The sequence below is a fragment of the Fusarium sambucinum genome, chromosome II, assembly GCF_050947815.1.
Source record: "Fusarium sambucinum isolate potato_lamoka chromosome II, whole genome shotgun sequence".
In the NCBI taxonomy this organism is placed as follows: Eukaryota; Fungi; Ascomycota; class Sordariomycetes; order Hypocreales; family Nectriaceae; genus Fusarium; species Fusarium sambucinum.
Window position 1 is genome coordinate 2,760,072 of NC_139293.1, and position 15,504 is coordinate 2,775,575.

The 15,504-nt window shown below is 47.2% G+C and overlaps 7 protein-coding genes across 7 annotated transcripts; 4 read left to right on the forward strand and 3 right to left on the reverse strand.

Moving 5' to 3' along the window:
* Positions 1-1,194: 1,194 nt before the first annotated feature.
* FSST1_007716 (uncharacterized protein) lies at positions 1,195-2,616 on the forward strand (the record flags this gene model as incomplete). Its single annotated transcript, XM_083224527.1, has 6 exons — positions 1,195-1,375; positions 1,427-1,446; positions 1,502-1,538; positions 1,589-1,656; positions 1,713-2,185; positions 2,235-2,616. The coding sequence occupies 6 exons, from the start codon at positions 1,195-1,197 to the stop codon at positions 2,614-2,616; spliced, it is 1,161 nt and encodes a 386-aa protein (XP_083083677.1).
* Positions 2,617-2,836: 220 nt separating this feature from the next.
* On the reverse strand, positions 2,837-4,404 carry FSST1_007717 (major facilitator superfamily domain-containing protein; the record flags this gene model as incomplete). Its single annotated transcript, XM_083224528.1, has 2 exons — positions 2,837-4,112; positions 4,169-4,404. The coding sequence occupies 2 exons, from the start codon at positions 4,402-4,404 to the stop codon at positions 2,837-2,839; spliced, it is 1,512 nt and encodes a 503-aa protein (XP_083083678.1).
* Positions 4,405-5,928: 1,524 nt separating this feature from the next.
* On the reverse strand, positions 5,929-6,962 carry FSST1_007718 (mitochondrial carrier domain-containing protein; the record flags this gene model as incomplete). The annotated part of the gene is made up of 3 exons (XM_083224529.1): positions 5,929-6,385; positions 6,440-6,612; positions 6,666-6,962. The coding sequence occupies 3 exons, from the start codon at positions 6,960-6,962 to the stop codon at positions 5,929-5,931; spliced, it is 927 nt and encodes a 308-aa protein (XP_083083679.1).
* A 525-nt stretch (positions 6,963-7,487) lies between these two features.
* FSST1_007719 (transcription factor domain-containing protein) lies at positions 7,488-10,436 on the forward strand (the record flags this gene model as incomplete). The annotated part of the gene is made up of 5 exons (XM_083224530.1): positions 7,488-7,562; positions 7,715-8,312; positions 8,377-8,898; positions 8,952-9,348; positions 9,401-10,436. 5 exons carry the CDS (start codon positions 7,488-7,490, stop codon positions 10,434-10,436), a joined length of 2,628 nt encoding a protein of 875 aa, XP_083083680.1.
* Positions 10,437-10,846: 410 nt separating this feature from the next.
* Positions 10,847-12,085, forward strand: FSST1_007720 (PrpF protein-domain-containing protein; the record flags this gene model as incomplete). Its single annotated transcript, XM_083224531.1, has 1 exon — positions 10,847-12,085. One exon carries the CDS (start codon positions 10,847-10,849, stop codon positions 12,083-12,085), a length of 1,239 nt encoding a protein of 412 aa, XP_083083681.1.
* A 619-nt stretch (positions 12,086-12,704) lies between these two features.
* Positions 12,705-14,381, forward strand: FSST1_007721 (uncharacterized protein; the record flags this gene model as incomplete). The annotated part of the gene is made up of 6 exons (XM_083224532.1): positions 12,705-12,884; positions 12,945-13,012; positions 13,063-13,247; positions 13,322-13,923; positions 13,990-14,121; positions 14,178-14,381. 6 exons carry the CDS (start codon positions 12,705-12,707, stop codon positions 14,379-14,381), a joined length of 1,371 nt encoding a protein of 456 aa, XP_083083682.1.
* A 64-nt stretch (positions 14,382-14,445) lies between these two features.
* On the reverse strand, positions 14,446-15,315 carry FSST1_007722 (uncharacterized protein; the record flags this gene model as incomplete). The annotated part of the gene is made up of 1 exon (XM_083224533.1): positions 14,446-15,315. The coding sequence occupies one exon, from the start codon at positions 15,313-15,315 to the stop codon at positions 14,446-14,448; it is 870 nt and encodes a 289-aa protein (XP_083083683.1).
* Positions 15,316-15,504: the final 189 nt, after the last annotated feature.

Sequence of the window (15,504 nt, forward strand, 5' to 3'; positions counted from 1 at the left end):
CCAATTAGCTTATCCGTCGCCAACAGTCAGATTTATAAGGCCATAATTGCTTTTTGTCACTCCTCGTTTGCATCTTACCTGAAACTAATGACCTTGGCTGAGATAACAATAGCTCAGTCATATCTGACAATACAAGCGACCCTCCATGCCAAGATCATATCATCAACTTTCTTTCCTCGTCTCTTTCCTCGAGGCTCCGCAATTGAGACGTCAACGGGCCGCTTCCGAAGCCGCGGTGGGGATTATGTGTCGATCATTGACGAGTCTGGGCGTCATGTAACCTCGAGCCAACCAACAGGACATTTTTCTGCTTTTTTGTTTTCTCTTTACGTGCTTGAGTACCGTGGCTGGGAAATAGGATTCAGCATTTAATCTCGGTAGTTTCTACCTTCTACATATGTATGGTGAGCATGAAGATCTTTATGCAAGAATCTTTTACATGTTAGGGTATGTACACCATATCTTCAGTGTATTGACGGACATTAGAGCCATGTAGGCTATCCGACCGCAAAGTGATATACGTTTGATGTGCATGTCGGCTACAACAGGCCTAGAAGCCGTTATTCCAAGCGTCTTAGCATGAAACTTTGACATGTCATCAAATATGCGAATGCTCATCCAACAAGGTCCAGTCTTTTCTGCCGCGTCCCATGCCATCCTTCAGCCCACACAAACTCGCTTAGCCAATCGAATCCTACAACCCCAAATTCCTGATGTCAGTATTCAAAGAAATGCGACAAGAGGAATCTTCAACTCATAATCGATATTTTGTGTGCACGTGAATAGACTAATGCAGCCCACTCAGGGGCAAATATCTTGCCTCGAAGCCGAGACTGTTCTGTGACTCGCCCAAATCCTTGTAGAATCGGAACGCAGTCACCCGGTTGTCTGTCATCTTTCATTACAGATTGTCTGTAGCATCTTCCCACTATGACATACATTACCCAAATATCCCAGCTTAATAATCTTGTAACAGCCCGCTGATGTCCGTTCATCGAGCAGACTTGCCACTTCAGTATTAGCTTCTTGCCCCTGGAGCAGATCAGGGGATGCTTTGTTGATATACTTTATATCACTCCTCTCAGTTAAAACGATTGTCGTAGAATACTTTAAAAGAGAACTCTAGTCCGCCGAAGTATCGCTTAGAACTTTTCCGAGTGTTTGGACACAACGATACCCGTCTTGAGAGCCAACATGGTCAAACCAGGCATGGAGCCCCCACCGGGGAAAGAGTCAAACTTTGAAAACCCTGATCGTGAAATGTATTACATATGCATTGTGTCGAATGCGATTGCCATGTCGGTTTGCTCCATTTTCATGTTTCTTCGGCTGTGGGCCCGTTACAGGCTCTCCATGAGACTTCGGATAGATGACAGTATGATCAAAACCATTCTTCTCATTTAAAGCATGCTAACCTGAGATACAGTTGCTTGTATCATCGGATATGTAGGTCATCTCTCTACAGCGTCCATGCTACTTATCCACTAACATGTCTGTCAAGATTGGGTTCATGGGGTATTGTGTGATATGCTTATTGAGTGAGTACATCGTACCACGCCCTGAATAGAGCAAGGCTAACAGCATGTAGTGTTGAGATATGGAGGAGGTTTACATCAATGGGATGTTCCTGAGCATCTTGTACCCAAGTACAGCCAGGTAGGTTGACTGAACTCAGGTTCAATGCGAGATGATATATGCTAACTCTACCTCAGACAGTCTATGCCACCATGGTCAACTATGGTCCAACGGTCTTCGCTATCAAAGCTGCCATCCTGCTCTTCCTAGCCAGTGTTTTTGCCCCATACAAAACCTATGTAAAATGGATATACGCCTTCCTAATCGTCATGGGTATTTACTATGTCGTCATGCTATTTCTCAAAATGTTCATCTGTCGCCCCATACCCATGTTCTGGGGAGCCACAACCGATGGTGAATGCTTCAATCAACGCGTTCTCATTCTGGTGGACAATATCATCAGTCTTCTCAGCGACATTGTGGTGCTTCTTTTACCCTGTCCTCTTACCAAGAAGCTCCAAGTAGGGCTGATGGCTAAACTCAAGATCGTCGCTATCTTTGGGGTTGGTGGTATCGCTTGCATTTTTAGTCTGGTTAGGCTTGTCTTCATCATCCAGAATGGGGAAAGTCAGGATCAGACCTACGTCTTTCTCCAAATCAATCTCACGGGGTGAGTCACTAGCACTTCTCCAAGTCATTTCGCAGCTAACCAGAACTAGAATCGCCGAGTGTGGCATCGGCCTTGTCTGTGCTTGCTTCCCATTTATGCCAATGCTTTGGAAGTCAATTCTCCACAAAGACAAACCTGGCTACTCATCTAACTATTCTCGGTCGCAGTTTGAGATGATGAGCGGATCAAACAAGAGGTCGCGGAGCGCAACAAACAATGCAGAGAGTGCTCACTATAAGGAGACCATGGGCAGTGATGAGAACATCCTCATACCCAACGGCAAATCGTATGTCACTACTAAAATCAGAGCTGGAGATGATGGCACTGTAGGCAGTAGTGTTGGCGATGAGAACGGGGGGCATGGGGCAAATCTTGATGACTCTCACATTTTACGGACGGTGGAGGTTGTTCGACAGTACGAAGAGCGTTGATAATTTCTACTTGTTGCATCTTGATATCCTAATCGAGACAATTCCATACACTCATTCTCTTCAGGATGGGATATCAGTTGATCAAAACATAATTTCATTACTCGTAAATATGATACGTAACAATACTGAAGTGTCTACTCAAAGCTTCACACATTCTAGATGTCGCCATATTAAACCCTTCCCGACCATAATCGCCCACGAGTCTTGCTTGATACAAGACTTAGTACTTGTAACGCCAGCCGCGCTCGACACCAGAGTTCTCGGTCCATCCCTCTTGCTCGTCGAGCTTCTTGTTGAGCTTGATCGCCCTCCATCGGACGAGGAAAACAGAAAGAACAGTCAGGGCGCATCCAAGAAGGAGGAGACCACCAGCCATGCGGTAGAAAGGCTCCTGGCTTGTAGGGTAGAAGTATGGGCTGAACCAATGGCTAACCTGGCTGATACAGTTGGCGATGGCGATGAGGGCGGCCTTCTTCGCACGGGGAGCAGGCACGACAGTGGTTTCCCAAGAGAGCTGCAAGTTGAGACCGTTGTAGGTACCGCAGACAAGGAGGATGATACCGATGTAGCGAGCGGCGACGTTGATGGTACCGATGAGGATACCGCAACCGGCAGCGGAGAGGATGATAGGAATGACAATGTGGTAAGTAGACTCCATGAAGTGGCCACAAGACCAAGCGATAAGACAGGCAGCAATGTAGGCAAGGGCGTAAGGAGGAGCTTGGATGAGATAGGTGGTCATTTTATTGAAGCCAAAGGTCTTCATGATGGAAGGGAGGAAATCCTTGAAGCTCTGAGCAGTGACGAGAGCGAAGTGCATGAGGCAGAAGTACCAGGTGAAGGGATCGCGAACAGCTTCCTTGACACCATCCCAGGTACCACCAACCTTCTCATCGATACCACCGTTGGAGACGAGGATACGATATTGAGCCATCTCGCGCTCCTGCTCGGTAAGAAACTTGGTGTCGTTGGGCCAAGAAGGGAGAACGAAGAAGGCGACAATAGCAATGAGAACGGAGACGATACCCTCAATGAGGAAGAACCATTGCCAAGCGTGCATGCCAGCAACGCCGTCCATATTTTCTAGGACAGCAGCAGCTAGAAAGCCAGAGATGATGTTGGAGATTGTGTTACCAGCGTGCCAGATAGCCATTCGAAAGGGGCTCTCCTCTTTTGTGTACCAAGAAGAAGTCATGAGAGTCAGACCGGGGAAGAAAGGAGCTTCCATCAAACCGATAAAGAAACGAACGAGACAGAATCCGACACCATTGGTCATAGCGGGCATGCAGATGGTTCCCGCACTCCACATGAGCATGACAGTGGGGAGGAAGACCTTGGGGTTCGTCTTGGCCATGATGAGGTTACCGGGGAGCTGGCCGATGAGATAGCCGACGTAGAATGTAGAGATACCAGTGTTCCAGATTGTATCGGTCATGTTGAGATCTTCCTGAAGACCGGCGAGACGAGCGTTGGAAACGTTGATTCGGTCGAGGTAGCTGAGTAAAGTTTGTTAGCCATTGAGTTTCATAGGGCCTAGTACGTATTGACTTACTTCATGAGGAACATGAGAGTGACACAAGGCATCATGTGCCAATCAACCTTTCTGAGAACGCTCTTGTTCAGAGCGGTCATCTGAGTCTCGGACAGATCCCTCAGAAGAGGGAATCGAGCCTGGATCTCAATAGGAGGAATGTTACCGCGAGTATGCTCGGCCACCTCGACCTCAGCAAGCTCGAGCTTTTCGTCGCGGACGTCATGGTCGCTGTTGGTGTTTGTGGCAGCAGTCATAGTGGCGACTTGCGTTAAGCAACCAATTAGAGAGAAGAGTTGTAAAGATAAGAGTGTATGTAGAGACCAGGAAGATGCTGCTTGAGTGTCTGGAGAGTGAGATCTGCTGTTTCAAATTCTGGGGTAGAAGGATGCTCAGCTTATATACACGGCTTGGCGCAAACTTGGAGAGTAGAGTCTTTCCTTGGCTGAACATTTCCGAGAAGAAGCAAAGGAAAAATTCCGTCAGAGCGTCCAGGTTCTCGCCCTTCCTCCCACCCATCGTTAAGGTTCGAACTAGCTTGGTTAAGCTTAACTGCCAAGACACGGAGAACCCAGCTTTCGAAGGCCTCGAATCGTGCGGTTAGACTGTCTTTGCGGGGAAGACCTCTCAAAGCTGGGGAGACTAGACCAAACTATTGTCACCTTTGCATCGTGGGGATTCCCGCGGGACTAGAATGCCAAGGCCTTCCCGGTTTTTGAGGGGCATTTATCTCACTTTTGGGGAGGATAAACGAAAGATGTGGTAAGCGATGTCGTACGGGAAGCGCGGGAGGTGAAGATTAAGCTTAAACAGGGAATTGGAGTCAAATGTTTTGCTGTATCTGGTATCTGAAGGTAACTCTGCAATACCAAGATGAATGCCAAGGGCAAGAGAAGAACAAAGCTTTTGCCAATGCTGAGAGAATGCCGATCAATTCATGGCATCGACGATATTGTGGGGGAAGGTATTGGCATAGAAGCTTAATTACAAGGTTATATCCCTATTTTACCGTTTTTTATGGGTAACGCCGATCGTAAACGCACTGTAACCACGCGTGAAGTAAACTCCATTTTGAATGCAGGGTAATTTGACACTAAATTAGACAACGCACATTTAATTTTGAAGCTTAATTACAAGGAGATCCCGACATATAAGTCATATCAGGATCAAAGAAGTACTTTGAGACGTTTTTTAGTTTTTTATCATTATTATTGTTATTGTTATGCCTTTTACTTTTCAACGATGACTAAACCGCGACGTCACGAGCTTAATGTCAACTCAAGCAACAAATCCCCTGTTTCAAAATTGATTATCAAAAGTATAATTATCGAGTAGATTTTTTGGTGTTATAAATTGTTCAATCTGAAAAAGTCGATACTATCATAAATACTACTAAGACAATTCATTTTACTAAGTATTAAAAAAGATGGCATCTTAGGCTTAGGATACAAAAATAAACAACCTAAACTCATGGCCTAAACAGCATAAAATAACCTACTAATTTTGTCTCCTATCCCTCAAGCAGCCAACTTTTCTTATGCCCTGGAGTTGCTGAAGGTCCACCAATAAGTTGCACGTCATATACCTAATTGATCATGTAAAGATACCAATTATACGGCGAATTTTCGATATATGCGTAAATTCATTCTATCCAATATAAACAAACTAATGCAATGCCATTTTTGGGAAATGAAACTAACACCTGGAACACCCTAAAATGCTGTGATATCATCCAATGCTACCCTTTGTTTTCCCTCCCTCATCATATACGTTTGTATCATTTATTTGCCACCCATCAAGAGTGCAGCGATGTTCTCATAAGCTGTGAAAACAATACCACCGCTCAGAATCAATCTCCCCAATCGCATGGTGCTTCCACTCCAGAAAGCCCTCACGCCTCCATCGCGGATCACAGCCTGGAAGGCCTCGCCCATAGAGACACCTTTGGCAGATTGAGATCTTGTCTTGATGGTGTCAAAAGGTTGTGTCGCGTAAACAGTGATGACACCAGCCACGGCGCCAATTCCGAAAGTGATGAAAGGATTCTTGGCATCAGGGCCAACAAACTCCTTGAGGATGTTGTAAGAACCCATTCGCACACCAGATGTGGCAGATTGCTTGAGGGTTGTGGAGGTGAGACCACGGTAGATCTCGCGGATACCTCGCTCAGCAGCGATTGTGCGAAGAGCATGGAAACCACCATTGAGACGCTTGGCTCCTGATCGCGCATCATCAATTCTGAAATTTATTAGTATTTGTTTCGCCACGGACAGTATCACGAGGGCTTCTTACAGGGCAGTCTTGATACGCTCAGTAGGTGTAACAACAGTTACACTCTCGACAGCACCGGCAATCATACCACCGAGAATGTTCTTTCCTGGGGTGAGCTTTCCATTTGAGTCGGCCAATTGAGCCTTGACTGTGTCAAAAGTCAAGAAACGAACACCAGCCTTGGCAGCAGTTCCCTGTTCAACAGATTAGACATAATTGGACAGCAGGTAGATATTGCGATACATACAGCAATCAATGAAGAGCATCCGGTGTAGATGGCGCGAACTCCATCAGAACGAATAGTGGTTCCAATGACAGCAAAAGGTGATGCAGCTGTCTTGACACCAGGTTGCTTTGCGCCTAATTGAGCGACAGTCTTTGCCCACTCAAAGGGGTATGTAATGGTGGCTTCAATACCACCAGCGACAGCACCAGCAGCTAGAGAGATACCGGGTGTGATCTTCTTCTTTTGTTGGGGCGTAACCTTGGGTTCAGTCAATTGTTTGGGCGATTGCTGAGCAATGGGTTGTTGTACGGTGTCCATCTTGGCTGTCTCTTGTTTTGTTGGTGGATGAATTCCTGTGAGGCTGAAATGAAGGTGGTGAGGGGAATATACAATGTACAATAATAGATCCTGGCCAAAAAAAGATTACGGTCACAGGAAAAAAACGGGAACTAATAAAAAATAGGCGGGGGAATAGACGAGGTAAATAAGCCGGTTATTCAATGAAGCGCCTCGTTCATGCAACGCCCGAGTGTAGTTTGAGCCTCAAAAGATAACGAAAGCAAGATCCACTAATTTGCTATTAGTTGAATTAATTACTGGTTTCATCCCATGGGGAAGGGAATGAACGGAAGCTTACAGACGGGTAGTGAAGAAGTTGTAGCAGTAACGAAATAGTTGGAGAGAGAGGATTGTCTCGCGCTTAACCGTAAACAGAGCCGCGGATCAATAGTGGAACCGATGAAATGGGCGAAAAATAGGTCTTCCCGTCTCTTCCCGTGGCTGCTTTCTTCCCTCTTTTCTTCCCTCTTCCCACCAAGCAAAGGACCCAAGATCAACCAGACTATGCCAGACCCTCAGCCTTCTACCCGCATCCGTAGGCGTGCAACTGAAGCATGCACCTTTTGTCGCAAAAGAAAGGTATATGACTAATCATTCATTACCCCATCTTTCCCTTTCAATTCTCCTCTTCTTCCCCATGCCTGTCAAGGCCACACCTATCTATATCATCCCCTCACATGCACAATGTCCCATGATGAATCTTCCCGCGGGACTAACTCAACCAACCATAGATCAAATGCAACGGCCAACGCCCGTCATGCATCAATTGTCAGACATACGAAAAAGACTGCGTCTATGAACCTGTTCCCGACGCCAATAAAGCGGAAGGACGGCAGAGACATCAGCGTCTTAAGACCAAAAACCGTAGTGTCAGTGTCAAGGCTCGGACTGTGTCTCCATGTGCCAGCGCTAGCGGGTTAGTCCGGCAGTTCAACGAGGTGGCAGCACCAGCGTCAGCCTCGTCCGTGACAGGTGAAAGTGAAGCAGCCGCAGTGCCAGATGAATGTAGTAGTCAGCAAGCAAGAAGAAAGAGCCATGATGGTACCCGCGGTAAGGGTAGTAGCAGTAGTGGTGGCACAAAGCCTGCAACTGCTCCTCGACAACAATCCTGGAATGAACCTGCCCCAGACTCTTCCTCACGACCCATGGATCCAGGTGTTGCCCGTCTTCTTGTCCTAGCCAATGGCGAATCGAGTTATCATGGCCGTACCAGCGCGCTGTTTGAAGATAATGCTCAAGACCAAGAGCGGCCTGTAGAGCAGGAGAGCAATCCGCGAATGCCGGACCACTGGGTAGAACGTGGTCTTATCGCAGAGGCGGCCAAGCAACGTGGGTACCTCCCTTTATACTCGAGATAGTTAAGAGATAAACTAACGTGCGATAATTGACTCAGGCCAATTGGAGGACATTCACTACAGCAAGGGCCAGCTCGACTTTGACGGCGTCGATCCTGACTTGGGAATGCATCTCCTCTCGCTCCACTGGAACCGACAACACCACTCGTTCTTGATTACCTATCGGCCAGCCTTTATGCGGGACATGGCCAGTGGTGGACCCTACTTTTCCAAGCTTTTACTCAACGCCATCTACTTTGGTTCATCAAAGTTCAGCCCGCGCCTCGAGGTTCGTAAGGACAGAAACGATGTGCGCACCGCGGGATGGAGGTATCGCGAGAGGGTGCGTGAGCTGTTGGGCGGTTCGCTCGACAGGAGCGATATCACTACTATCCAGGCGCTGCTTGTTATGACCAATTCGTTGTTTGCACTTGGTGATGAGAGAAGTGCTGCGTGGTTGTATGCTGGACTCGCGTTTCGCATGCTGATCGATCTCGGCCTTCATGTCGACTTGACAAATTCGCATATCTTTTCAGATGAAGACCTCGAAATTCGTCGTCGAGTATTTTGGGGGGCTTTCGGTATGTCGTCTCCATTCTCCTCCATTGAGCCCATCAATGCTAACTCATCACAGTGGTCGACAAGATCCAAAGTCTGTACCAAGGGCGTCCTGTCACTCTCAAAGAAGCAGACGCCATGGTCCCCATTAAGTTCGTCGACACATACTCGGAGCTAGAATTCTGGCAACCCTTTGCGTACTCGACATCCAAGAACGAGTACTCAGGTTCACCGGCCTACAGCATCTCGACCTTCACTGCCTTGTGCAAGTTGTCCATCGTAATGAGCGACATCATGAGCTGCATCTACACTGTGCGGACAACAGATCAGAACCCAGGTGAGCTTTCCACCATGCTGGACAAGCTGCAGCGCAAGCTACGTGAATGGCAAGATGGGCTGCCTGATCATCTCAAGCCTGAAGCAGCGAGCCAGCCTGGCGCTGAAGTGCCCCCGCCTCATGTCTTGAGTCTTCAGTAAGTTTACTTCCCACGGCTGATGTTTGACCATGTCTGACTGATTATCTAGTGCCATGTATTATGTCCTTGTAATACTTCTTCATCGACCCTTTGTTGCCGATGGTCATTTGTACAACACTTTCCGTTCTATCTCGGTTGATTCGGTTATGAAATGCTCCGCCGCGGCATCCAGCATATGCACTCTTCTACGCGCCTATCACCGCGCCTTTTCAGTTCGCCGCGCACCGTACCTCATCTCTTACGCGACATATGTGGCTGCTACAATCCACTGTCGTATCGCCGCGAAAAACGGAAAGGGCTCCACAGCCTATGCCAATCTCATGACATGTCTGGCTGTCTTTAAAGAAAACCAAGAGACCAATTCGGCGGTACAAAAGGCTGCGGTTATTATCCACAGGCTTATGAGCAAGTATGGTGTTGTGGTAGAAGACATTCCAGATGACGCATTAGATGCTGAACCAGTCACACGAACGCGGGATCAACAGCCACAGCAACAACAACAGCGTATCTCCAACCAACCCAACAATAACTATGAAGGTCTACCGAATAACGCCAATCCTCGGAACAACAACAGTACACCTTCCAGTCAGGAAATGCACACTGTCGAATTAAGTCCCAACAGTGCTGTGCCTTCACCCGGATCAGACTGGATCAACATCGACGGTATCATCCAGAGCTTCCTCCGAGACAATCAACAAAGCGACTTCAATAACGAACCAACCGCATACGGAGCGAACTCGAACCAAGTTGGACCGTATCCGCACTCCCATGCCCAATTCCAGCATCAACAGCAGCAGCAACCTCCAAAAATGGCGCAGCAGGCTGATGGGGAGCATTATCTCCACCAGCAACAACATCAACCTGTCTATTTCCCCGCAAATAACTTTCCCACGGGAATGAATCCTGGCCTAATGACTCCAAATGTGTCGGTCCCGGCAACAGCTGCCGAGATGGAGAATGGGAATTCATGGCAACAACAACAGCAGACATATTGGCCATCCAATCAAGATGCTGCCTTTTTGGAAGACCCGATTTTCGGATTCAACGGCTCCAATTCTGGAGAGTTTCAATACATGGGTCGATAAACTAACCGCTTTTCATCCGTTCCCGTCTTTCTGCTCTTCCCGCGGGACTGCGACTCCGTAACAACAGTGTAGCATCAGCAAAATAACGGGAACTTGGCACCGGATTTCTTCCACGGCATTGCATGGCATATCCACAGATTCTCGTCCCTTCCCGGGGAATGACACTCCGGGAGTAAGAACCATGTAATTCATCCACTGCCAATGCCCGTTGACAATACCAAGCCCGAGAAATGGCGAATTTGTTCCCCGAAGCAAGATTTATTTAAGTCTTGTTTTCTTTCAGTCATTCGTATCTTTCTCGATTGATGTATATGGTGTTTATTTGTTTTACTTATATAATTATACATCAACACTCAACAACACTATACTGTAACTACTTGGATACCCAACTACACTATACTACAATCACGATGGCTATCCAGGTTCAACCCCAGGTTGAGGAGCCCTGTCCCACTCGACATGCCCTCTCATGCGTGCTCATGCGCGCAGGTACATCAAAGGGTCTCTTCATCCACCGCAAAGACCTTCCCGAGAAGGAATCTGAGTGGGCTCCACACCTGATCTCAGCTCTTGGATCAAGAAACAACGACGTCAAGCAGGTCGACGGTGTTGGCGGTGGTTCATCAACGACTTCGAAGGTTGCTGTAATTGCTCTTTCAGAACGCGAGGATGCTGATGTCGACTTTACCTTTGTCCAAGTCGCTGTCGGCAAAGAGTCCGTCGACTTTTCCGGCAACTGTGGAAACATGAGCTCCGGTGTTGGCCCCTTTGCTGTTCAAGAGCGTCTTGTTACTCCTCAGCCAGGACAAACAAAGGTTGATGTCAGAATCTTCAACACAAACACCAGCCGAATCATTGTCGAGGCTGTCGAGTTAGATCGAAATGGCGACTTTAAGGAGGATGGTGACTTCTTCATTCCCGGTGTTAAGACCTCCGGTAGTGAAGTCAAGTGCGCTTTCGTCGATCCCGCTGGTAGCATGGTCGGCTGCTTGTTCCCTACAGGCAAGAAGCAAGACTGGCTCGAGGTTGACCCCTCAGCTCTGTTGCCCAATATCGCACCCTTCAAGATTCGCGCCACATTGATTGACGCTGCCAACCCCTTCGTCATGGTCAACGCTGCATCTGTTTCTGAGCTTCTCAAGTCCGATGATTCCCCCGAGACAAAGCATGCTCTCGTTGAGACCATCCGATGCCAAGCTGCCGTGGCAATGGGACTTGCGACAAGTACAAAGGCCGCTGGTCTAACACGCGGTACTCCTAAGATCGCTATCCTCTCTCCACCAAAGCGATCCCCCGACGGCAAGACCCCCGATATCTTCGTCCTGTCTTACTCCATGGGTCTTCCCCACCCCAGTTTCCAACTCACAGGCGCCGTCTGCCTTGGCTCAGCAGTGAGCATCCAGGGTACCATCGCCGCAGAGCTATCAGCCATGGTTGAAGGACCCCCTACACCTGAGCGAACACCATCGCCCGTGTCGCAAGAGGACCAGCGAGAGAATATGTTAAACAAGAGACAAGTACTGATTGAGCACGGCAAGGGAACTATCCCCGTGCTTGTGGAGAAGAAGGGCAATGACGAGATTGCCAGCTGTGCTGTTTCGCGAACAGCCAGAAGGCTGTTTGAGGGTCGTGTCATTTACTATCTGTAGATATTTGTTGTTTGTTTTAGACTAGCACAGCACATCATTGTTACGGCGTTATGATATCACATGAATTGGTTCAATCTCTTATATCCGTATTATTTCTCGTTTATATGGCATATGCTCTCTTCTGTGTGACCTCAAAACATGATGTTTGATTGATGTACTGCAATGTGGGGGAGAAGAAACTGACTGGCATCAATCGCCCATTGACAGGGTGGTATCCAACGTCCCAATAAATAAACAAGCAATTAGCAAACCGCTTTTGGTAATGATTGTTGTTTCTTTATACATGAAAATGGAGTCTTATTGCGCTGCGCCTTTCCAGCCGCAAGACCCGATATGCAACCACTGCATAAATTGTATCAGCTGCTGTAGTAAACCACCAATCAATCCACTAATCGTTAGTCCCCCCACGTTAGTAGGTGCTTAAAAACACGGCTGTGTTGGCACGGCATGCGGATTTATTGTAAAATGACTCAGCCTTTGCTTTCCTCAAGGTTGTAAAATACTTGCTTTCGCTCACTCTCATTAAACCCTTTTTTTTCTCTCTCCCTCTTCGCAACGGGCCTTCACGAATCGCAACCATCATCGTCATAGGAACCTTTCAACGCTATCTGCATTTGTAATGTCGTTCCAACTAGAACAGCTTTATCGCAGAGAGATGCACCCAGTGAATGAGGTAAAAATACAAAATGGTATCTTTACTACCGAAAACACTGCCGCTCAGATATGGGACATGAATGTATTAGGCTTCCAAGACGAAGTATATGATGATGCCACTCTCAAACCCCGACTTGCTACCCTGGTGGGTAATTCGCCTAGTTGGTCTGCAAACTGTGTCTAAATATCTGGAATCTTCATGTAGGAAACTTTCTGGGACATACCTGAGAAGACAAAGGAATCGGGGTTTGAATGCCGCAAATTCGTTCTTGTGTAAGGAATTTTATACCGAGTTGCATCTCCGCTTATTGACATCTAGGTAGAACTACCTTTGGAGACCCTACCACTGCTCGGCGCGCTTTACAACTTCGCAGGACTAGCCTGAACCGCATTGTTGATGTAGCCAAGTTCAATAGATCTCAATCAGACAGGCTCTTCACTACCTGGCTACCATTCATCTCAACCTACGTTCAGTACGATGAGGATGATATAACCCCTACGCATCTAAGTAAGCATATCAAACCCAAGGCTTCCCAAAGAATGCGCAATGTCCTAGTGAATGACCCATTGATCCCTTGATAGATATCATCTTTCGATGTCCAAAGAACAGCAATTCGCTCATTTGCTCCATGAGGATACACCTTGCATCTCTAAACTGCTTTGTGTTCATGAGCGCAACCCAACCGAGTGATGCCACAGATATTCGGTCACGATGTATAGCTAATATTGACCTGTTGAGGGTCCATCCTCTTCACTTTCTATCAATTGTCTACGAGAATCGATACGAGCGATGGACTACATGGATTGCCAAGATTTGGAACCAAGTCGCCTTAATAGAGACAGTGACAAACATGACGCACCCAGATTGGAGAGCAGGTTCCATTCAGTCGCATGAAGTAAAGTTAATGTCGACTGTCGAGAGTTTTCTCCATCAACTCCATGCGACTAATCTTGAGCTATGTCACAGCAGCACGGTCTTAGCATATGCATTCAGATTCGGAGATAGTTGCTTGGAGATCATTAATGAGACAGATGGCCTACGGAAAGGTCTTGTAATGACTTCCCCATCCCCGCGTCGAAGATCGGAACTGAATAGCAGTTTCAAAGCCATTTTGGAGCGGTTGACTCCTTTGTCAGATCGCGTATCTGAACTGAAGCAAAGGCTTTCCAGTCAGATCGCTGCGGTAAGAAACCTCCCTGGAGCCGATTTTGTCGAGAGCTTCTGAGCTGATATTATTGATTATCTGCAGTCGTCGAGTTTAATAGCCCAGAAAGACAGTAGAGTTAATTTAGCTATTGCTGGACTGCAGGCCAATGATAGCAGAACGCTGAAAGGTATTGCGATATTGACATTGCTATTTTTGCCTTCAACCTTAGTCGCTGTAAGTAATGATTCTTGACCTTTTGTTCCAAAGTTTCACATTCTAATAAATGCCAGACTTTATGGACCACAAACCTCTTTGAGTTCCAAGGAGACAACAACTGGAAAGTTTATATCACTATAACGGCTGTCCTCACGTTTCTTGTTATCACCTGCTCATGGCTCTACACTCGTATCTTTCGACGACGAGACAATGTCCGTTGGGCACGCTTTGCGGCACATGATCTTGGCTTTAATTCGAACAGTAGGCCTCATATATAGAACAGGGGTAAATTGAAGTAGATCTATAGTAGATAAATGTGACAAGCTTTGTACCAATGTTTACTCAGTGGTCGGTTATGGCCCGTTTCCAAGTGCTGTCAATCGCCTCCCAGTATTTCCCTGGACTCTTTCTCATGTGATCCACATGGCCACTTTCGAAAATCTGACTCTCGGTTTTATACCCGAGCCTTTTTCCATTGGCAATGTGCTCTTCTATATGCTCTGCCGGGATCAGAATATCTTCTTTCCCATATAGGAACAACCTTGTACTGTCCTTAGTCTCCCACTTTTCATCAAAGAACAGTCTTTCACAAAATTTGGGAGATGATTCTCGACCGGCTATGAAGTCGAATAGATGTATGAGTATGAAGAAACCAATACAGAAAGATTGCGTGATAACGAAAGGCCAGGGGAGTTTGGCTGCTGGGCCCATGGCCATGGCATTCGACCATCGTTTGAGGTTGGACCAGTTGGGCTTGGTCTGCCCAGGAGCCGAGTCGTAGACTGTCAATACATGGGGCATCGGCGCATTGTGAAGCTCTTTGTACGCATTCAATGTAGATGAATAGTTCCCAACGCCTGAGTTCGACAAACAATGGAGTAGAATCAAGTCAGATGAATTGGCTCTCTCTTTTTGGAACAGCTCGTTGACGACAGGCATCATGTCTTGTGTTCTTTTGGAAACATGATCAAAAAAGCCTTGGCTGATTGGTGAGAGGATGGCAATTTGCTTTGCATTCGGGTAGAGTTTACGATATCCGTCCGTGAATTTGGCGACGTGTTTTGGAGGTGCATCACCCCAACCGTACACGACAACCGTATGGGGATGTCCTGGGGTTGGTTGCTTTCTTCCGAGATCTTCACCATCGCGGATGAAAACTCGTTTTGATAGGGAGGAGAAACCTGGGAAGCTAGGTTGCTTGGTCTTACTCATGATGGTTTAAAATGACAGAAGCTGGATCTTGGAAAGACATAAAAGGACGGAGACAGCTAAACCGCGTCGACGGCAGCAGCATTGCTCGCTCTTAAGAACCCAGGTCTGAATAAGCTTATCTAGCTACCCCGCTCCAAGGACGTGATACCCTGGCGATAGGACCTGTTTCCTCACTGTTGGCATCTCTGT